The 23,864-nt window shown below is 42.0% G+C and overlaps 1 protein-coding gene across 1 annotated transcript in view; it reads right to left on the bottom strand.

Annotated features, from left to right (window-relative positions):
- The window catches only part of LOC128309360 (contactin-4), a 191,521-nt gene that overhangs the window by 127,624 nt on the left and 40,033 nt on the right, over window positions 1-23,864 (bottom strand). Inside the window, exons 2-3 of the mRNA XM_053045727.1 lie at window positions 8,695-8,824; window positions 2,187-2,316 (exon numbers count right to left, since the gene is read on the bottom strand). Coding sequence (XP_052901687.1) covers window positions 2,187-2,316; window positions 8,695-8,824 — 260 coding nt within the window. The remainder of the gene's footprint in view (window positions 1-2,186; window positions 2,317-8,694; window positions 8,825-23,864) is intronic.

Genomic DNA, 23,864 nt, shown 5'->3' on the forward strand with positions numbered 1-23,864 from the left:
TAATTCCATCATTGCCGGCCACCAAAGAAGGAACTTCTTTAATTATTCTAAAAAATGGTGGCTTACCTATAAACTCAATCGAATGGTTTGTCTGATGAATAATTTTTACAATATGCAAAACGTGAAGTAGTGTTAGTAAAGTGTACGTATGTGATTTCTTATCAATCGCTTCCTAGCTACTAGAAATCTTGAACAATATCAGGATCCGGCAGAATTGCTAACCTAGCAGTGGCACGCACTATTTCCTTTCGCACCCGTTCGCAATGTAACAACACGAACTACTCTGGCCTTTCGCACGTTCGCCAGAAAAGATATTGGAATGCTAGATGATGGCGTTCGACTGTGAGCGTTTTGCGCAACCTTGTTATATGCGTAACAATCTAAGAGCAAATGAATTACATGCCACAAAACGGACAGACTGGAGGAGTTTCCTTTTTAAGCAGCTTGTCAGCTACAATCCCTTTTTTAAACGGCAATTGTAGCCTCAGTGCGATCACAGTGGAGCAATAAATAAAATATGCATGCACTTAACAATAATAGATATCGAAATTCAGATTTCCCAAACAAGACGATTATTGGATTAAATATTGTCAGTTGAAAAGCTTAAAGTCGCTTGATGGCCCGAATCGAGTGCTCTTAATAGGATATTGCGCTCACACGTTCACGTGTCCAAATAGAAAAAAAATATCTCGACATGCTTAAGCTTTCCATTATTCACAACAATCGAAAGCACGAGAAGTTCCATCATCCTCGGTCCATCACCAGTCCGAAGTGCAAATGGTTTCGAAATTGGGCCAAAATAAATGACCATTCCCTCGGGGCAATTGAAATCTCGTTTCTCCGATGGCTAATCCATTCCAATCCGCTTGCTTGCTGCAAGATTTCTGGCATGGTTGGGTGGAATTCCTTAATGATCGTAATATATTTTCGTTCTCCATCGACACATCGACAATGAATCGAACGTCTTGATGGGACTGGAATGCTGGTGGATTTCAAGAAATAGTCTCTTCTCATTCCGCCAGCCATTCCTTTCTTGGGGCTAGCCTTTCTCTTTGCTGTGGCGACGCGGTAGAATCGAATGTTGCTGAAATCTGTTTCAGCGAATAGAATCGTATCGATTTGCGATTCTAATCGACATTCGTCGAGCATGGTGGGTTTTGGAAGGGAATGCAAACCATTTGCCACCAGTCAACCATGGGATGCACCAATTAATCGTCTATGGGATGAGAACCAATTGATTTCGATTAAAATGCGAAATAATTTTCCCCTTGCAACCCGCTTACCTCACTGTTCTTTCCATGGTGCTTTTATTTTTTAACTATTTTCATACATAATGTGCACGTTTACTCATTTCATTTGATAAGCCTGTCTCGATGGGCAAATGGACAAAAGCTATAAAAATACCAACGAAGCAATGAAGGAGAACACATTTTTCTTCTTCACTTCGCCTGCAGGAAAAAAGACGAGTGTTCCGTCGGGCTAAATAAAAGCTGGTCGCTCTCTACAATGAAGGAAAAAATAAACCGAAACGCAGACTCTGCCGAAGCAGAATGCAAATTGGACCCGCCATTCTACCCTCCCTGCTCTTACTTCTCTGCCCACGGGGATGTTTTTAATTCTAGTCGTTTCTGCTATGGGTTTTCAATTTTCCCTTCGTTTTGGGCTCTCATTCGACGGTATTGACAATGTCTGTGAAGATTTCCATCCGGGAAAAAGCTGGACTCTGTTGGTGGCGATGGTGTGTAAAAATGGAATTTCAATTCAACAATCAGGTCCGCTATCGGACGACACCATCTTCCGATGGTGTAATGCTGAGATGAATAAAATTCACCGACGCTTGAAGTGATTGAGTGGCAGGTTTCGAGGGTGAATTGGAATGTAAAACTGCACAGCAAGCTCACACTGGGCAAACGGCGCAAAGGTGTACGGTGGACCAGGAAATGGTGAACAAATATTGGGTTATTTGGAAAGTGAGCGCTTGTCTGCTGTTGGATTGATTCTTCACACGAGCGGACAGCGATCATAATGGGAAATCATTTTTTTCTATAAATTGAGTAATTATTTTTAAGATTTTCTTTAGTTTGAAGCTTTGATAGCGTTTTTGGAGTAAAATGAATCATTTTTGCGATCGCATTACTTAGTGGTTGAACAAACCTGTTGCTACATTGCTCCATGGTGATACTAACCTGAACAGGACTGATGACCAGCATCGCCCGGCTTTGTTCTCGTGTCGTTTTGAAGTTGGCACGATCTTCCAAGATGGCAACATCCTTCCAGTGTGAAGGCGAGTTGACATGAGGTCCACGAGTATCGAAGCTGAAATAAAAATAAGAGAGCACAAAAATTACACGATTATTAATGTTATTTGAAAATTGTCAGAAAAAATAATAAAACAATTAAAGCATTTGTGGAGTTTTAGAATTGATTTCCCTCTGATTGAGGAAAACAATTAAGCATCTCTCAATTTGCTGTTACCAGCTTTCAGCACACATACCTAAGTTTATTCCCAGAGATTCACTTACCAGGAAATGAAACATCGTTATAAACCTGGGCAAGCAAACCCAAGAAACATGGAGTCTATCCCAATAACTATCAACCCGCACCGATCACCGGTGCCAGAAAACTCGTGTGCCTTTATGTTTTTCCCTTTACATACAGCGCTGTATGCATAGAAATCGATTCAATATCCCGCAGTTGCCCAGTGCCAATCGTCTACCTACATTTTATTTGTAGATTTCCAGAAGCAAATACCATCCCCCCCGGGGTAGTCTGAGTATTATGGTACATTCAAAGATTTTTGGGTCAGGGGACTTTTGACATTTCATTCTATTCGTTGACATGTCCGGGACTACTTCGGTTTCCTTGAGGTGAGTGCCAGGGTGCACCCGGTAGGTAAGGAGAGGATGATTTGCATGGAAAAAGCTATGATTCCTGTCCGCTCGTGCACATTCTCAGGTAGCTATTACCTTCCTATCTATACCGATTTTGACTGCGGTACTGATGACGATGACGATGAAGTTCCGACTACTATTTGCTATGCTTGCCTCAGTGGGACGGTGCGCAACTAGCACGGAGGTCGTTAAGGATAGTACGGAACAGACGAAGACAAAAAAAAAACAAGCAAGATTCAATATTCTGATCCAGTTGGACGGAATCGAAAGGGAAACACGAAACTAGAACGGGCAAAGTAATATCCGTAGCCAAGGAGTCAGGCTCAGCGGGACAAATGAAGACATTTTTTGACAAATGGCTCGACTTGCAAGCCGGTCTCATTGCTTTAGGATTGGTTCTATTTATACACCGTACTATTCTAATTGGGCTCGAAGGGATCACAACTAGCACCGGATTGGGCATTCGAACGTAGAGACAAATTAAAAGAAGCTAAAAGAATTTGTACTGAGTTTATTTTCCCATAAATTGTGTTGTTTGAGCTTACCGCTGCAGAGTATTTTGTTTCCCCCTTTCCTTATCGAACATAGAGGGAAAACTTTATTTACCACCCATTGAAGCAGCAGGGAGGATTGAGTTTTGTCGATAAATTGAAGTGGTTTTGCGGATTTACGTGCACCCATTCCCTGGTTACTCCCGAAAGGTGCATTTGCAGGCCCCTTTCGGTGTGTGTTCGGTTCTTGCACTGTTTGACTTTGAGCCGATTTCTCGTCGAAAGTCTTGACCTTATTTGAATAATCTTGCTAGTGGGATCAGTATCAGTATCGGATTAGCTACCAGTTTTTCGACCTGTAGCACGTACCAAGCGCACTGTGGAGTGTGTGGCACGGCCGGCTGCTTCTGCACTGCCCGGGAAGCCATCGCTGTATGTGGCCGTGTTGAGCATTTCTCCCACTTTGCTTCGAGTTCGGTATTGAGTTTCATACGCCAGCTTGCTTGAAGTGTCTAGGCAATGGAAGGCAGGCATACGGAATCGAGAATTCATACCCAACCACCCATCGAAACAATCACACGGGAGGGCCTCGAAGGCCCTCCGGAGTGGTTTGACAGCTTCTCAGCGTCATCTTGAGAAGATGTTGCGTCTCGAGTGGCTGGCAAGTTCTGTGGGGGAACATGTATTGATACCGCTGTCGATGAGCACTCGATGGCAAGTGGCACTGTTGCAGAATTTGACTCCAGTTGCCTGCGCCCGGCCGGAGTATCGATTTCGCCGAGTTCACCGCCATAACAACCAGTACCGTCTCACCTTGCACACAGTGTTCAGTTCATTAAGAAATTCGATCGTGTCCCGGGGAAAATGGTACGAATGGGAGCGACCTGCCACATGGTGAGTGGTTCGAGCATGGAGTATTTGTGGCTATGCGATAATGATGGTTGCAAACGGTCGTAATCGAATTGAGTTCTTCGGAAAATAGGCACAATTTATCGGAGACTGAGTGTTTCCAGCGAATTTAGGTTAAATTTAATGAACGTGAATGTTAGTTCTGTGAAAACCTGGCACATCCTAGACTGTATATTGGCAATAATTTTATATCGTTGCGAAATTATTTTCGCCAGCAAGCATCGAAGTATCGAATTACCTAAGGGTTGTCATCACATTTTCTTCTCTGTCGAAACAGGATGAACTGGTGCACGTGTATCTTCAACCACAACTCTTCGACTTTTCCGATTAATCACCTTGATTGACAACGTTTGCATCCATTATTCCGCAACATTATGCGGCTTCGACGTTCTGTCCCCAACGGTGGAATAACGAAGCGGCATGTGGTTCAAGATAAAGTTCATTGTTATAATGAAGACCGCCTGGGCGGTTCCCGCAAACTTCCATTAGTAAGGAACCGTGCCATCCGGTCAGGCTGGGATGTATCAAAAAAAGAAATGCTTACTGTTTAACTTTTTTTCGATTTTTTTTTTTCACACACGCTAAAGCTTATGTTTTTTCTTTATTTTCATGGCAACCTTCTGCCTGTCTGCATGTTGAACATATTCAAACCTATTCCCCGCACATCCTCTCATACATACGTGCATGTTTGCCTTACGAGGTTCATGCACTCCCACAAACCCAGCTGAACAAATCCATTTATTTAGGAAGCTCGTCGTATTTTCGTCATCGATCAAAACGGAGGTAAAAAAAATGAGGGGAAAGGTTGAGTGAAGTACGTTCAGACGAGCTTCCGTGACAGCTAAGAGCATTTCCCTTATTGCATGTAGAAAACGGTATACGCCAGGAAGGGGCACCGGTAGAGACGAGCAGTGGGCGTGGAGAGGGTCCCGTGTTGGGAACCACTCAATATCACTATCACTTACTTTGGGCTTTAACAAGGATGCCATGAAGGATTCTTTGCGTTTAGAAAGCCTCCAAAAAACACATCGCTTCAAACGGTAAACAGTGGCTTTTGCGATATTCTAACGTGCGAGATGCACACGCATAGACGATCGATCAGACATGGGCGGTGGATGTAGCCGGTGGTTGCCTCCATCCCCAACGGATCGTCAGCGGTTTGTAACAAACGACGCACGACGACCTGTGTTATTTTTCTTTTGCGAACTTGCGGTACGTTACAGTCTGCAGTGCGGGATAAAAATTTATATCCAGAATGTTTAGGAGATTACACCGTACACCGATGTATGTTTTGTATTCACGATGGCTGTGGCATTTGTTAAGCGTATGTCCCGGAAAGCTTCGCTCCGCGCATTCCCTTTAAAGAAGTTAAATTTGTTTTTTTGTGTATCGTATATTGAGTAAAACTTGAGTCCCACATTCGAGTCTACAATCAGGATTGTTTTAATTATGCAATCTTTTTCCTTAAAATGTTGTATAATTTCATAACAGGGGTTTAACAGGAGGGCAAAATGAAGTACATATTTATTCTAATACTTTTAGTTCAATAAAAAAAAATCTAAGGAGAATATCAAAAATGCATTATCTGACGTTGAACGCCACTAATGTGAATGTGTCAGAATGGCAAATTGTCTAACAAAGATCACACATTCTACAGCGACCCGAGCATCACCATATGTTTAAAAAAGGCTCCTCATTTAATCCGCATGCTCCAAATACCTTAAAAACTTACAGATAAACTCGAATCTGCATGAAGTCCATGAGATACGCGATAAACGGTTTACCTGAATGCTCATGAACGTTGCTTATCAAATTGTTATAGAATAGTTAGTTTATAGCACCAAATTATAATTTGGTTTTGATTTAATTAAATAAATTTTTAATTTAATTTTAATTTTTGACACGTCGTATAAGATCATCTATTTTTGCTTATAAGGGTGAGATTAGCCATCAAAACATCGTTTCGTGTAAACGTGAATGAATGAATGAATTCTTAGCGAATAAGGAATTCGACTTTATAACTTTCATGTACAAATAATATAATGCGATGTAAGTATTGACGTAGAATGGAAAATACCTGTATTGCGTTTTTTAAATACAAAAGATACGAGTTTAAATACGAATTTTAAATTCACAAAAAAACTCTTTTGTTAGCTGGTTTGTTTGCAAATGGAAAAAATGTGGAATTATTTTTCTTTAAATATACAAAAACCATTTATTTTTACACATTTATTTTTATTTTCATCTTTACTCTTGTTAATCTGAGACAAGCTTATCCCAGTCTCGACCGGAGTATTACCTAGTACTTGGCTGGTTAACGTTGATGAAATTGGAAAAAAATGAATAATAGAAACAAATATAATATATAAGCTGCATACATTTTATTCCAAACATATAAACTAAAGTAATGTTACCTTTTTTACAATAATGTTTAACCCCAGGGAAAATGGTCCGTTTGTCATACTGTTGAAAAACTTGTCGCGATGGAAAGTTGGTAGCAACCGACTGTCGCTTTTTAGCAAATGTTTTATATTTTCATGTAAAATATGCGGTATGCATACATTTACGTTACATATCGCCCTTATTCACGAAGAACGATTCCTTTTCCACTTTTCTGTCACAATGCAAAAGGTGAGATAGCACCGACATTCTTCAAAGCTTATATGTACGCAGGACGAGGTAAGCAAACACTTTCCACAGGAAGTGCGTGAGAGGGCGTCAGGACCGGAGGAAGTAAAAATGCTATGCAAAGCCATCACTTATGAATACACAAGCATTACATCGCCACATCAAGTCGCGGGCTGCGAAAGCTTCGCCGTGGGAAAGGCACAGTGCGTACTGCAAGCACGTGGGAACGATATCTTGTTTGCGATCCTCATCACATATCCAATCCAATTTGCGTTCCACTGAAGAGTATAACCAGCCGGGTTGGGGATGGTGGATGAACGTGGATTGGAGAAAAATGGGGGAAGGGCCGCCTATTGGGTGTTAAAAAAAAATCAGAGCCTTTCGCAATGAAGCTTCCAGGGGCATATTTACCAGGTGGGTACGAAATGCTCAGATCGGCTACGTGTTTGATGCTATTCTTACACAATATTATTATGAAAATAGACGATATGTTTATGCTGCCTACTGCCGTTGCCCACGCAAGGTGTGTGCATCCATGGTGTGTTCGGAGTATGTTTTCCTCGGAGCAGGATCAGATCACCATGCGAGGTGATATATATTTTCAGTCGAGTTTTTCATGCAAAAAAATGACGTTTACCATCGTTCCGAGAAACCTTGGCGAGCGAAAACGTGCGGGGAAAATGGTAGTTAGATTGAAAATTGTTTTTCACCCCGATGTTCGATGGTAAAGTGGCTGTGATGGGTTTTGGTGTGTGTGTGTTTTTTCTGCTTCTTTTTTTTCTTGTCTCCTTTTGCTTTTCTGCTCTGAACTGTACGGTGAATGTGTTGATCTTTTCATCAGCCCCGAGCTGCTGAATATTTTGCTACCGACTTTGTCAACGAGTGGCTGTGCAGATTGGCATACACAAAAACCAACACACGCTCACAAACAGGGAGTTCCAACGTGCCCGAACGAAACGATGTGCCCGATAAAGTTATCGATATGTAAATTATTTTTTTCCTAACCCCAACCCACAGCTCCGTCCTCGAGATTGTCATCCGGTGTGTGATTTTGTCTTTTTTTTTATTTTCTACACCAACTTTAGCTTCAAGTATGACGCTCAAATATCCATCCTACCGGGACGCAGCACGGGTTTAACGTAATTGGTGGACCGGGTTTTGCCGTGGGTTGCTTCCAAGCGGCACCCACCGTTCGTTATTGGGTCGTGTAAAACGAGAAGATTGATGGTTTGAATATTTTACGATCATTTCGTCACCATCGTCACGAAGCATTGCGCTCCAGTGTTGGGGAAAACTGAAAATATAAAACAGCAACCACAGCACACAAAGAAAAAAAAACGGATCATCGTCGATAAGAAGGTTTAAAGCAAGACGTTGTGTGGGGCTCTGTTAACGAACGATAAATTCCCGAATTGGCCAAACACCGCCAAGATAGCGGGTGATAGTGAAAGCGGCAGCAAATGAATGTATTCGCGAGCGCCGCTTCGCTAAGGTGAAACGATTGCTAATGGTTGTGAAGGGAGAAGAGAAAAAAGGGCTTCTTCATTGATGACTTCCGATGCAACAGAATCAGGAGCAACGCCACTTCAAAGGTTGCAACGAGATTAGTTTAGTCATTTCCTCTGAAACGTTTTCGTCCGTCCGTTACGATCGTGTGGAATGCATCCGAAAAGCAGTAACGTCAATCGAAAGTTACAAATTGTTTTGCGCTGATGTGTGCGGTAGTTTCAGGATCTAATAGATGACTTTCTGAAAAAAAAAACATTGTCACTTACCTGTAGATTGGTACGTTATCTTTGTACCACACCACCAGCAGGATACGATCGTTCGTGAGATTGGATGAGACGTCGCATTTGATTTGAGCTGTCTCATTCACCAGCACTTTCTCCAGGTGAGTCGGCACGTCTGAAATGGAGGAAAAGAATAGAACGAACATTATTAAATAACCGAGTCAGTGAGCATCCGTGTAGCGAACGTTTTAACCCCCTAGCTACCCATCTACTACATCCTCTATAAATATCGCCCTTGACATGCTCGAAACCCATCCATCATGGGTGGCCGGTATTAATTAGGTCGAATTATGGATGATTGTTGACGAACAAAAAAAAAAAGGGCCATGATCCCACCTCATTATGTTTCGTTTCCTCGGTATCCGGCCACAACCGTATAGAAAACACGTTCATTTGTGTGCTTGAGTCACCTGATGCTTGATTGAATAATAGCCGAGGCAGGTTTTCCTTGCCTGCTCTGCATTTTGCCCAGTGTTCATTTCCTGTTTTTACCACGAAAGTACTGTGACCCGGTTGAACTAACCGCTCATTACCGCTGGGAGATATAACGGAGCTGACCGTGAAATGCTTTACAGAGCGATGGTAGATGTGCCAGTGTCGAGGGCCGCCCATTTTTGCTGTCATGCTTAATGATGGTAATGGTGATGCCTCTCGATTCGTGGCAATAATAATGATTGCTATTATGAACTCATCAGCTCGATATGGTACTACATTTTTGTACCGAGTTTCAGTGACGAGTACCATTACTCTTCTGTTTATACTGATTCACAATTAATGCTTGAAAACCACAGTATTGAATAAAATTCTAGTAAAAAATACAATGACAGGCTGGTTGTTGGGATGCATTTTACCAAGCGACCAATGCAACTTTTTTTTTCAAAGATACCACTAAGGAAAAGTATAAGAAATTTTAACTTCGTAAATGAATGGCATACCTTTCGACCCACTGCCTTTCTCTTCGTACGTGTCCGTTTTTCGTTTTTCGATTGTTAACCTATCAATGTACAGGCAGTCCCCGAGATACGCGGTTCCTCTTATACGCGGATTCGGAGATACGCGGTTTTTGGAAATTTGACAGATGACAGAGTTTATAGCACAAAATCTAAGCAAAAAGGTAAAAATTTGATTGAAAATACCTTTTTCGTCATATAAAACGTATGATTTTTACTTATTTTAATGCAATCTTTCTAAAAATCGCCTGATTCGCTATATAAACCAAGTGCAGAGAAGGAATTTGACTCGCTGACTTTGAAGTATAAACGAAATTGCACCAGGATTCGACTTACGCGGAAATTCGAGTTACGCGGATTTTTCCCGGGTTATCCCCGGTCCGCTATAATAGCGTATCTCGGGGACTGCCTGTACAGTATATTTGTTACGGCTCGTATGGGATTTGATTCCTTTAAAATTACTATTTTGTTTTGAGAAGATGCCGCGCACAAACTTTAAGTGCTTTTTCTGGTACATCTATTTCTCAAACTTTTTGAAGAAGGTTTAAATATGTGTACGTGTGAATTTGAAGTAACATTAGGTTGAAGGGACTAAAATGTCTTCCATGGTACTAAAGACATTTTAAAACGTACCATGCAAGACATCGAACTATTCATAATATTAATTTAACTTGAATTTATTTGTACAACGTACAATTTACTTAAATAATTTGTGATAAAAGTTTGATTCATTGTCTGAATGATTAATTGAATAATTATTAATTGGATAATTGAACTGGATATTTTGGTACTCTCTTACTTCGCTACTGATGTATTGAAAGAAAGTTAAAATTAAAACTTTGTAAACACGAAAAACTTCGAAAACATTTTTCCTTAGCGATCAAAACGTCTTCCATCTTTCGTCACAATCTAGAAGTTTGATAGCTTCTACGATAGGCACCGGAGTGAAAATGGTGTTTGAAAAGTTGGTTGTTTGAAGCATAGCCAAAACCGTTTACCGTTCGTTTGGCCGGACGTGCGCATGATGGGACGTGAAGCAAACTGTAACAAATTTATCATAAAACGTACCCTGTCGGTTGTCCGCATGCTTCTAAATCTTGATTTCTTGCTTTGGGGAAATATTGAACAGGTTCATACACAAACTCACAAAACACGGAAAAACACGAAAAACGAACTGGCTGACTTTTCCGGAAACGTGAGCCCGCACACGAACCTCCCAAACCACAGTGGCAGGGCACCCCACAGTGGCCAGGTAGATTACAATGTCAGCCTGTTAATTCTTGCCGCAGTATAATGTTAGCGATGAAATATGAGTGCCCTGTCCTGTCTTCGTAAACGGTCCGCCCGGCGAAAGGGACGCTGTGTGGGGTGTTAGAAGTTTCCTATCTGCAGGGGCGTACCTTCGCTTTACTACCCCCAGGGACAAGACACAACACAACAGTAGTTACTGTAACGAGCCAGAGCAAAAACAGACTCTTTACTAGAATAGGAAAAGCAGAAGCGATGAATTGGAGCCACGAACATTCGTTGCAAACCACAACCGAAATGAGCATGGACAGACATGCTGGGCAGCATTCGGGGACCGAGGCTGCGTGCGTGTGTATCTATTTAGATGCCCAAGGGTGAGTAAACGATGCTAAAGACGTACGGTAGCTGGTACCAGTGTCACCTGATCCACCTGGCCGGAAGTGACTTATATTTAATCACAATAAATATTATTGCACAAAAGGTGTGCCCCCAGTGTGCCTAATCCGATGGACGATGGCAATGAATGCTTTTGCTCCATTGAGCATTCGCCAGACAGATGTTCGTCGAAGGTGGGCTTGGGATTGCGGAATGAGTGGGAGATTTTCCATGTCATCTCTTGGACAATGACATAAAGCTATCGGTTGCCGTCACCAGCACTAACCATCGAATGAAGTGAGATGTATTCTAAGGGGAGTTATTTCCTGAAGCAAGAACAAACAAAGAAAAAAACAATACCATTCGACCAGGCACGGTTGGTAATCGGTTTCGGCCATCTAGTGGTGTTGGATTAATAGGGCAACAATCGGTACTGCGTTCGAAGAAGCCAACGGCGATAATCCCCTTACTCGGAAGGTGTTGATTGGTGTGTACGGAATTCTATCTGTCAGTGAACGATTGACGTAAATCAGGCATGTTAAGATTACATTGTTTTTATTTACATTTGGCGTCCGTTTAAAACTAAAATAAAATTCAATGCTTGATTGCTGACAGTACAATGCATCGCAATAATCTTTTCAAGGTTGTCAAAATAAAAGTAAAAAAGTTTATTAAGTAGATTGCCCAGTTTCTGGAAAATTCGTCAAACATTTTTTACGAAGAGCGTTTTCCTTGAAACAATCGATGTCACAAAAATATTTCTATTATCGTAATAGATGTATCATCGTAGATTATTAAAAAATAGTAAATTCATGTGGACTTGTGTTCATCGAACGACGACGGGACGAGTTATCGAAATATACTTTAATTTTAATATAAAAACAAAATATCTTAAGTTTTAATAAATTTTAAATATAATATAATATAATATTAATATGATTTTAAATATTTATAAAGTGAAAATAGAGATCCAGAGTTAGTCATTCTGTTGAGTGATTCATTTAGATTCATGACTGGGAATTAGGTTTATCCAACACTGACATGACCTGACTATCCGATAACGCGGAAAAATTAAATCTTGTTTGTTTGATTGATTAAATCATCAATCGAGTGACGACATTTATTTCGCTATTTAGAGCAATGAAGGCGTGAATTAAGGGACACAAACGAGGTAATATGGTCAAGGAAAACACGATTTAATAGATCTACGCTTACGGAAGGTGTAAAGTAATTTGTGTTAGTTTATTAAAAAAGAATGCAAAAAAAGTCCTAAATGTGATTTACTACGAGTTGTGTTTGTCGTGTTCTATGTGAGCATCGTCGTTGTTACAAGCTGCAACAACGCTAGTTATTGCAGGCATAACCTAGTAAGTCGGTACCCTAAGTTGTCTTTACTCCCCAAAAACCAATGGTTCCAATGTGGCAAAACCAAATTAACAACTACGCGATAAGGTTCGCCCTTGAACCGCTAGAGTTCCACAAATATGTCTATGGACAATTTGTCAATACGATGTCTACATTCTTTTGATGTTTTCGCTACGGTCACTATTTAACCGTCCATTAGCATGATTGTTTGCGGTAGCGAACAACTTGTTTCGAAACACTTTCATTGGTAAATTGACACAACGGCACACGCAACCACCTAGAGAAACAAAATAATGAAAAAAATGAGATACCTTGCTGCTTTTTCTGTTTTTATTTTCTGTGCTACTTGGGAATCTCGAAATAATACGCCTAATTATCATTCATTAGTCAGTGAGGTGGATGATTTTCGTAGGTAAACACTACATGCTTCGTTTACGTTATAGAAGGGTTTCCCATCGCCATCCGGGGCAGAACCACCACTCACTCGTCCTGTTGCACTCCGGCCAGAAACCCAGAAGGTATTTTAGCGTGTAAACATAATTCAAATAGATTGCTAATATTTGTCATTCGGTTAGTTTTCTGTCATCAATTCCTCAAGACCTTACCCATCACGCTCAGATTTTGCTTCCGGCGGCAAGGTGAGTCGAGCCACGATTTGTTGCTGGTAAATCTGTCAACAGTTACGCGGAACGCGCACTCTCCGGATGGGGTCTTTGGTGGCAACTCGTTCAGTCTTTCGCCAACGCGCTTTATGATAAATAGCTTTGAATAAATTAAATGTCAACAGTGAAACCCGGAAGTGGTTCGTCTCGAACTACCGCACCGGATCGTCTCTCCACCGACGCTGTAGAAACGATCGTGAAACGTGGCTTTGCTTAATCCTTAATCCTTTCAGTATCAGCGGGTTTGGTTCGTGCATTGGCGTTGGTGTCATTTTTCTCTCGCCAAAAAAACCCACCCCCCCCGAGACTTGTCATGGAGGTGGATGGTGTTCTGTTTGCCAATCCGATCGATGGTTGTGCGTCACTCATCGCTGGGTCGTTTCTTTCCAGCGTTTATTTGTATCGGGCGAATTCCACCATCATCGAGGTGACAATCATGATGCCTTGTGTCAATTTCAGCACCCAGTTCGTCCGTTCGGTTATTTTTTTTTGTCGCGCGGTGTATCTTCCGTCAACTCGGCCAATCAGCTCACAATCACTCACCCTGTACGATGGTGATAAATTGATCCCAATTTAATTTTGCGCATCAAATTGTCAAAAAACGACCGGAATTGCCACAAACGAGCTCGGGCAAGCTTTGGCTCTTGATTACACTGATATTCTACCGTTTTCCAGTCAACCCCAATTCTCCGGGCAACAGCCGTCACCTTACACCTTCACGGAAAATGAAAGCACAGCACGAAGAACGTTCCGGGCACAACAAAGTTCGCTTGTAGTAGCAGGACCATCACCGGCAGCGTGTTTGCCTTCAATTAGTGAAGTAATTATGTTTGATCATTTAAAGTGAACCCTCGTATACACCGTGCCTCGAACGCAACGTTGGCTGATTGAGCACAGCGCGAAGCGTTTCCGTTGTGGAACTTCTGAGCACTTGCTGAGTGTGCTTTACAGAGCCAAGGAATCCATCTTGTTCGGATAGATTTCGAAAGCAAATTATCGGTGTCGTGATTTGTAGGTGCGAAGTGCGAAATAAAATAAGCAATCAAGCGTTTCATCCTGGGCGTTTTATTTCACTAGGCATAGCTAGCAAATGGGTTTTGAAATGAATAATCATTTCAACAAATATGAATACGTACACCATGCAAATTGCGTTGATATTACGAGTAAACATTTTGGCTTTTAGGTAGATAACACATCAACATACAAGAGACAATTCACCGATCAACTCCATCTTTCTTTTATGTTATGGTTCTAACTGTACTGCATTAGTTGATACGCGCTTGGTCTATTTTAGCTCCGAAAAGCGAATTGTCGGTGAAGCGAATACGATCTATTTAGTTCGTAAGCTCGTTAATACTTTAGCGTTTAATAAATACAGCGCGAGAAAGCTTTCTTCCATTCCAACAGCGAACAATAACTGTTTGTTTCTGTACATCTAGGCAGCGTAAAATTGAGAGGTAATGTTGCCTTTCCTACAGATCGGTGAGCTTTTCTAATTTTGAATATGCAACCATGGCAACCTTACAGACTCATGGCAATATCCAATACATGTGAGGCTTGATATGTGTCCGGGACGATAATCGCGTTATTTTAAGAAGTTCATTTATATTCCTACCGCCCATTGCTGGTCGATCGAAGTCTCTTTCTCAAAGCAACAGGCACTAAGGGATACAAATGAACTTCCAAAAATAATGCTGCTACAGTTTCTGACAGATATTTTGCGGCACATGTACAGGATTTATAAATACGCTTTATGTAAAAACAAAACAGTGGTGATAATTGCAACAAACACTAAAAAATTGAGAGTACCGTCGAACAACTTCACTATCGTGCCTTTTAATAAAATGAAACCCAATTTATGTTAAATGCAAATACACATAATTTTATCCAACCGAACATGATATGAATTTTAAGTCGCCCCACCACCGACCGAACACTTTTTACCAAAACGAACCGAACATTAGGCTCGGTTGTAGCGATGGCAAGTAAAGGTGGGATCTAATTTCATATTCCTGCCCCGTTCGAGTTTCTCCGATTCGAGCCCGATCAGAAGAAAATGAGTCATCCATCATTGTGTAATGAATTCATTTTCCCATTTGAAAAATTATGAGACACTCCGACCAACATCGGGGAGTTCGGGCTTTCAATTTCGCTCGAATGTTTCCAGCACGTTTTGGCATTCATTTTACCCCGGGGCAGCCCGGTTCCGGCCATGGGTTGCCATCGATGATCGCTCAAGCGGAAACGGAACGGAAAGTGGCGATAAACGCAACGAGGGCAGTGAGGGTAGTTGGAAGGAAAAGGGAGGATTGATGAGGTGGAAAGTTGGCACATTATTATGTTGCCTGCCGGCAACTCGGCAACCCATCACAGTGGCCGGTCATTATTTCTTCCAGCTCATCGACCACCGTCAAAGCCTGATTGGGATGGATGTGTTTTGTGTGCTCCTGTTTTCAACTAGGAGCTTTTCCGTTATGCCGTAGGAAAATTTGCATTTTCATTCTCATCTCGATCTCGGGTGGGAAAACGGCATACGAAGTACTGAAGGGGTCTATTAGCTAGCGATGTCAGAAAATCAATGTTTAGCTTCTAGGACAGATAACACTTCGAGTGCTGTTGTTGCATGAAACATGTCTCTCGTAAGTAGTAATTTCCGGAATCATGTTTATTATAATCGTTGCTTAATTCATGTTTAACAACAACACAATCATATCCACACTCATATACACACAGGATCCAAGTGAAGTATGTGTGTTTTATTGGAAAAAAAGAACATGTTGTTCAGCAACTCAAACGATACATCGTACCGCTTTACCCTACTGCATACCGACAGCATAAAGTCTAATCAATTCTACATTCAATTAATTTTGTTCAACGATGTGTTAAATAATGTATTTCCATGGAGAAAATAAAACCCGATTGCTGCCGTGCAGAGTACCGGCAAGCGCAACGGAGCCTGTGAAGAGCCATTTCATCTCACTTCATCTGCTTCAGCCAATGAGGACTGCAGTGCCTTGATGGGAAATGAGCTTTCCCATCGGAAGGTTGGAGCAAACTCTTTGGCCATGCGATTGGCATGTTGCTGTTCGGCATAATAACGCCAACGGTACGCGTACAGCACGAAAAAAAAAGCAAGGAGCAAAACGAGTGGATATCAGCGCTCGTACACAAAACGCTTGCAACACTCTGAGAGTGGCAACATCCGAGAGTCCGGGCGCACTTGCTGCCTTTAATTGCATCATATTTTATTGTGTGCTGCTATCGGCCATGGACACGTCTCAGCATACGTTGTGGATGAACGGGACCAGTAGCACGATGGTTTTTATTGCCGTTCGTGAGAAAGATTGCTTCAATTTACTTGTGCTAACGCTCCTAATCGGACCGGTGTAAGCGCTCAACCACAGGACTGGGGTGGAGTTGATTTAGCACTGCAACAAGCACCGGAACCGAGTCGAAGCCGTCAGCATGGACGACGGGGAAAAGGGATGCTGTACGTGGATTAGTTTTGCTTTCATGTGGGTGGGAATTTTCGTACCTTTTGATGCATATCCAAAACTGCAACCACACTGTCTGAGATGTGATGGGTGCGGTTTAAAGTTTTGAATAATTATTTATCAATTATCCAACGAATGCGTTTTTGTGTTGAGTGTGTTGGTCCAACATGGTTTTGCAGATATTTACGGCAGCATTTAAATTTACTTTGAGGCAAAAGGGGGATTGTACAGATTATCCCCAACTACTGGCACTAATTACGGTTGCGGATGATGGGTTTGACGTTGTGTGAATCATTTTTTGGAATGGCAGTGTTTTTACTGGTGTGTGTTTTGTGAGGTTTCGCTTCACCTGTTATCAAATTCTTCTCCTGTTCAACTTGTTGTAGAGTAGTAGGAGCTAACAAATTAAACTTTTGGCACCCAAGAATGTAGTTTTAATTGGTGAAAATTGTGTTGCGTTGGAACACAGGACTGGAATTTACTTACAACAGGATTGATTTAATATTGTGAAGAATGCTTTGATGATTGCTTTATATTTTAAATTAATTGCCATAATGAGCAATGTCTGAGTTTGGATTAATTGCAGATGTTTTTTTCAGATCCGGTTCATGCTTGATTTATTTGAAAAATCTATGATTAGTAAGCTTTATTTACAATCAGCTAGAAGACAAATCCAAGCTAAGATAAAAAAAGTTAAATTTTACTAACAGATTGATTGATTAAATGCTTATGAATTACTGTTTGACCTCTTTAAGTCATTTGCAAGGATCATAATACAAATAGTGTGTTTACGTTAACCTTCGTCAAGCGAACTTCACCGGCAAACTAGTACGGTGAAGATGGTGTCTCGGGAAATAGTGTACCTCGACAGGCATTCCAACCCAAACCAGGAACGGGCTAATCATTCCAGACAGCGTCTTACAAGATAATGGTAAGTAATCACTAGGGAAAGAACCGAACGCTGGTGAACCGTGCAGAAACGTATCGTATCACCCCGTACGCTGCTGTGCCCTCACTGTGTTACCACGCCGATCACCCTATGTCACACTTTCAACAGCACGTTGGCAAGCGGGAACCACATTCCCGACATTCATTAGATCCGATTCCTGTTTGTTCGGTGCTTGGCACAACCGGAATCGTTATTCCTTTCGGCTAGCCTTGCCGTGCCATCCGTGCGCTCCGGACGAGAGCGAACCATACGGCTGATACATGTTCCTGCTAAACCGTTCGCAATCACCTTGGAAAGGATTATTTATACAATCAACCCCGCTGTTCGTTCGCCCTTCTCTCGGGCAGCTATCGTTCATTGGATTCCATTTTCCAAAAGGACAACGAGCTCTAGCTTCCAATCTAATGACGCTATCGTTTCCTCCCATCTGTATTCCTGCTTCTTGGCCGTCCATTGGTAGTGGATTGCAAGCTGGTCTATTATTGAAATGTCTTAAATATTTCCCCTTGCTTTAGTCCACCATCCATTACATTGCAGTTCGATGAGTGTGGTTGCCCGAGAGAGTTCACACCCGTATCGGTTTCGGGCCTGATGGAACGGGGGACTGGTGCAACCGGACGTACGATCCATTTGCTACCGTACTGTACGGTACGAATGGTGGATTGATTCAACCTCCAAACGTTTCCGAGTATCGAGCGTCGACAAGCTCACCCGCAAATAATTCCTGATGTACGGTGGTACGTTTGCAAAACGGGTATAAAACCTTTACGCACTAGTGTGGGTGCAAGCCACTAGTGGGACCCTTTTAGTATGGTCTACTACCAGCAAGCGAACAATCGTTCGTTCTTGAAAGTGTGACAGTTCATACCGGCCATGGCGCCAGGGTCTAGGTAGGTAGGGTGAGGTGCGCCAGTAAGAACCCGGAACCATAATCCGGCTACGGGCATTATTGTGGCAATAAGATTATATGCTAATTCGAAATAATTAAATTTGAATCTTATTTGTTCTCCCTCGTATCGTAGCCACGTGCCTGGGAAACCTCAGCAACCGTAGTAATTATGCGACACCGACAATAGCCACGGGCACTACTTTCCTGCGTATCGGGTAGTAGTTGAAGCCGTGTAAAACAGTTTTGCGAAAGTCTCCGCAAGCTCGCACAGCATCACGATGAAACCGAGGGCTTCGCTGTAGGTAACCGTGTGTTGGTGTTTGCTTCCGGTGCTAATTAAACCGCCCTAATAGGGGGTAGAAGCGATCCGCTGTTGTCAGGTATGCCACATGGAGGTAGTCGGCTAATCCACCTTGAAATATTTGTTCAGGGTTCCGGCAAAAGAAGTGTGTAGTTGCCTTGTTAACGAGATGCTGGCGATGGGTTTTCCGGGAACCCATTGCTATCTTGATCCCGGCAAAGTGTCCCCATCTTAATGGAACGCAAAATTTGTTCCCCAAAATGCAAAGCTGATTTCAATAAAAATAGGGTTCGTGAAAAACGGCACAACCACAAACAACGTATAAAGATGGGAAATATATTCCCTAAACGGTTGCGAAAGTGATCGCCAGCTGAAAAAAAACAAAACAAAAACAGAATAAGCTTTAAAAGCTCGCTTACTGTTAACCATTACCAAGCACATCAATTTCAAGGACAAGTACGCAATGATCATGGCCTACTAAGCGGTTGCTCTTTAGCCGCCCTCTGTTCCCAGACACTGTAATATCTAATTAAAGAGGCGACAGTCAAAAAGTTCGGCCAGGCAAGGCACACGAAACAAAACCCTGAAAACTTTCCCATCCCATGGGTAGGGGCTATATTTTCGCATTAGCAGCACCTCATGGGTCAGCGGCATCTCGGGCTTTGCCGGAAAAGGCTCCTTCCCCTCCCACCCGGAAGCTTCTTTTTCCAAGCGTTTCAATCCGCTCCGGCGGCGAAGACCACATCCTTTAAATAACGAGCACTAATGTTTCTTTCAATTTGCTAATGGGCACGCTGAAAATTCGCCTTTTCCATTAGCTGGTTTTTCGGGAGGGAAGGCAAACGCAATCGTAATTTTAAGCGCTTGTTTTGCGAGCGTAAAAGCTTTAAATTGTGTCAGAGTGTGGTCTTCAGCAGGAGGGAAGAAGAGATACTTTAATAAATGTTTACTTTCCGTCCCCGCACATGCTGCGTCCCTCCGTTCCTTCCTCGCAAGCCGTCGGCGAGTTGTTGTGACTTTGTGCCATGGTTCAGGGACCGCTGTGGATGCTCCCGATAGCGTGGGCAAAGATGTTTCTTGACAGTCGGGAAAGTTTTTGCGCGCGTGAAAATAGCGCGATGGAATAAATAACAAACCACCGCCATAAACATTTATTTGTTGTTAGGAAAAAAAAATGCGTTGCATCAAGGATTCGTACACGCTTTTCCTTAGTTCTATTATATTTCTGTTTATTCGTGCTTTGTTCAAAAACTTTTGATTAGATTGAAACAAAAAAATTAAATGCTGCTATTTCGTTTCGGTACTCAAGCATCCAGAAATTCATTTTGACAACAGTTTAGAAGTTTCTTGGTTGCCCTTTTTTCTCTTTCATGTGTATGGCGTTGCTCAGGTTTCAAAAACAATCCTGCGAAAGTTCACAGCATGTGGGATTTTTTTGTTGGTAAATACTTCATTTCAACGAGTGGTGCTCCATTTCGGCTTTTTTGCGAATCATCTGGTAAAAAAAATTATTCGCTCTCTTAGTTTTGACCCACAATTGACTGCTTCCCTGGGGGGGACGTGGTGGCATATTCTCAAACCGATTTATTTACTTGTTTCCCAACTTTCCCTTACTCGCTTCCTTCCGGATGTTTTGGTGTGATGCTCGATTTAGCGAGATGTTTGTGTTTTCTTGTAGTTTTTTGTTGTTTTGCACGTATTTTATGCGTATGAAAAAGTTTGTATTATTTGAATGAATTGTATTGTTTAATAGTTAATACTTATTTCTTGCGATTACGATTGCGATGGGAATATCAATTTCCTGTATCGAAATAATTACAGTGTTTGATATAACATTTTCAGATCGAAAAAAAAATCAACAAAACAAACAATCATAAACAAACCCATGTTAGATTCCGTACGAATATGAGCGATCTACATAAAGTGTCATAAATAATAGAAGAAAAAAATCATTCAACGAAAACTTATCGATTTACCCAACACTTTTTGCGGTCCACTGAATCGTAGGAACAGCACCTTGTTTATCGCTAGCTTTATTTAAGGCGAACGATTTCCTGCCATCCCATGGGTGTGGCAAATAAAAAGAAGCTAAGAGAAATATAAAAACAAACCCAAGACGCCGGAACCGGTCTTGGTAAAAATAATAGCCAAGAATTACTCTCGCAGGACTTTGCACGTGGAGCAAATAAATTCGAACGTGAAACAGAAGGTTAGTTTGGTAGCGTTTTCTTTTAACACCCTCGTTTTCTTGGGGGTTATAACACCCGCCAGCACCATCATCAACCGCTCGGCACCAAACGTTCGCGTATGGGGAAAGTTCATAAAAACTCAGAAACACAAAATCTCACCATCCGAAGGATTAGCCTTAAAGCAACGCCACTCGCCCACACACACACACACATATTGAACTTTTTATCGTTCCTCACGCTCGTTTGGTTTTGGCACTTGCTGCATCACGCTGTCCCCGCAATGGACGTCCCGGGTTTCTGGAATGTCGATTCCCATGGCGCGTATAAAGTGAGTGCAAAAGTTTGTCCATTTCTCATTCGGAATTTTAACCCAGTTTAGGGATTGGGACAAGCTGCCTCACCCGTTGGTGGACACCAACCGAGCGGTTTCGGTTTCCGTGGGGTGGTTCACTTCCCGCTTTGCGCCATGGAACCCGAACCGGACCTGGAATCTAGCCATACTGCATACTGGTCAGTTCTGCTCGTGTCCGTATGGAGGAGATCATTTTCAACATCATCAACACAGGTGGTGCTCGGGAAAAAAAACAAACCAAAACTCGTATCTGCCAGGAAGGGAAAAGCCAGGAGAGTGGTGTACGGTTGAATTTAGATGGAAATCAATTGGGAATTTTACGACTGAATGGTTTGAGTGAAACTCAGCGATCCGCTGAAATGGGGTGCGGTGGTCCAGTAACGGGAAACCACAATACCCCTTCCGGGGGTTGGAATGCGCCAGTGATGGTGATCCATTTCGCAACAAATTCGTGTAAATCGATTGTGGTGGAAAGCTGCATTGCTGCGAAACTTGTTGCATTCTTCTTGCAGTTGCATCAAACCGGGTTTGTGGATTGGCACTGTTAAAGTTTATTCGACTACCAAAGCGATTCATTCGGTTGTGAAATGGGTTGTCGGATGTTTCGGGCTTGGACAGCTATCTGCAGCTGGAACTGACAGCTGAGCAAACCATTGGAATGCGCAAATAAACATTACAATTGAATTTACGTTTCATGACCTCGAAAGGAGCAGCGGAACATCAGTGCTAGTTAATCAATTCACTTGTATAAATAAAGAGGTTTGACAAAAAAATTGCATTGTAGAAGAATTAGGGAAAAGTAGAATAATAAGATAATTGTTTGTCAAAGTATAACAAATTGACGAGGGCAGCTCAACGTCTGTTGTAGGATAGTGAGGTAATTGTACCATTCGTATAGTTTTCCACCGTGGAGATTCCTTGTCCGTAGTATTGTGCGGTTCTTTGTGAAGTGTCAATCATATGAATCTTTAGTAAGGAATTGTAATTTGTGTAATTTGAATTGAGTAATTGAAATCAACAATTGACTCTCGACGAATCCTCGTAGATTCATGTATTTAACCTCCTTCTCCTTGTTGGAAAAAAAGAGGTCTATGCTTGCCGTTTCAAGCTTTCTTTGACTTAATTTTACCGTAGCTATACAGTCAGTCCTGCATACGGGGGATTTGTTTCGAAGTGATTTTGTTCCGATCCTGCCGTGTGAAGAGCAACGCCATCACATTTTAAACATGAAATCAGGTTTATACATTTCCATTCTGTTTAACTCTAAAATAAGATTTCTTCATGAGAGATTCCTTTGAGGATTAGCAAAATTTTGAACATTCATTAGCTTTAGAGTCGATGATCTGGCTTAAGTTTGAAAGCATATATCGTGAGCAAATCAAGAACACAATTGGTTTCTGGTCACGATCTTCTTCCAATAAGCGATCAATGAATGTTGATTTTGTTTTCGAAAATCTTTGGAAGTATTTTTGGCACAAAATGAAATGTAAGAATTCTATTCAGAAACTTATCCGAAACATCATGCACCATGCGAAACTTTCGATTTTGTAAACAAATCAATTCTGCATGTAAAATTACCCTAAAATCTGTTAATCTAATCCATTTTCATTCACGAACGTACGATTTGCACATATTTCCGTACGAAAAATTTGAATTTTATCGGCTTAACGCATACTGTATCACGAATTTCTTACAGCTCGTCCCAAACGGACTGCACTGTCGTTAGAGGCAATGGCAATAAGGCAATGTAAATATCGGTGGCAGTGTGGTTGCAGAGCCGACATCGTGTCAAGCGAGAAGTCGCTACACAGCTTTTCGGTAGAAACTTCCACATCCGTAACGATAAACCAGCCATACTCTCCGGATTCGACCGTTTCAAGTGGTTACATTGCTATGAAAGTGATGCCGCATTGTTGGGAAGCGTTCTGCCGTCCGTGGGCGGGATCGATCGAAAATGCGTTACCCTTGGATTTCAATCCGATTCAACCTTTTCCATTCGCTTGATGTCGTTCGAAAAACAATACCAATATACCGGGGCCTAAGTCAACATGGTACGGTGTAACCTTTCGGCAACAAAACTCGTCCACCCGGTTCGCTAGTACAATCGTCGTGGGACGTAGTGCTAAAATGCTTCCTATCCCCGAAAGCGTCTCAAATGGCGTAGGCCTATCGATTCCCTTGACTTTCCAATGTTTCACAAGCAAACCAACGCCGTGAGCTGCGAAACGAAAGGCGCATGCAGAAAGACATGGCAATAAGAAATAAGAAACCGAATGTTGACCAAATGTATCCGGCTTAACGCATGGCAAAACGACCTCAAAGGCATCGGTGGTAGTCCAGGCAGAAGGAGAAGGATTACTTACGCCTCGCCAGAACCGAAC

The sequence above is a fragment of the Anopheles moucheti genome, chromosome 2 (assembly GCF_943734755.1).
Source record: "Anopheles moucheti chromosome 2, idAnoMoucSN_F20_07, whole genome shotgun sequence".
In the NCBI taxonomy this organism is placed as follows: Eukaryota; Metazoa; Arthropoda; class Insecta; order Diptera; family Culicidae; genus Anopheles; species Anopheles moucheti.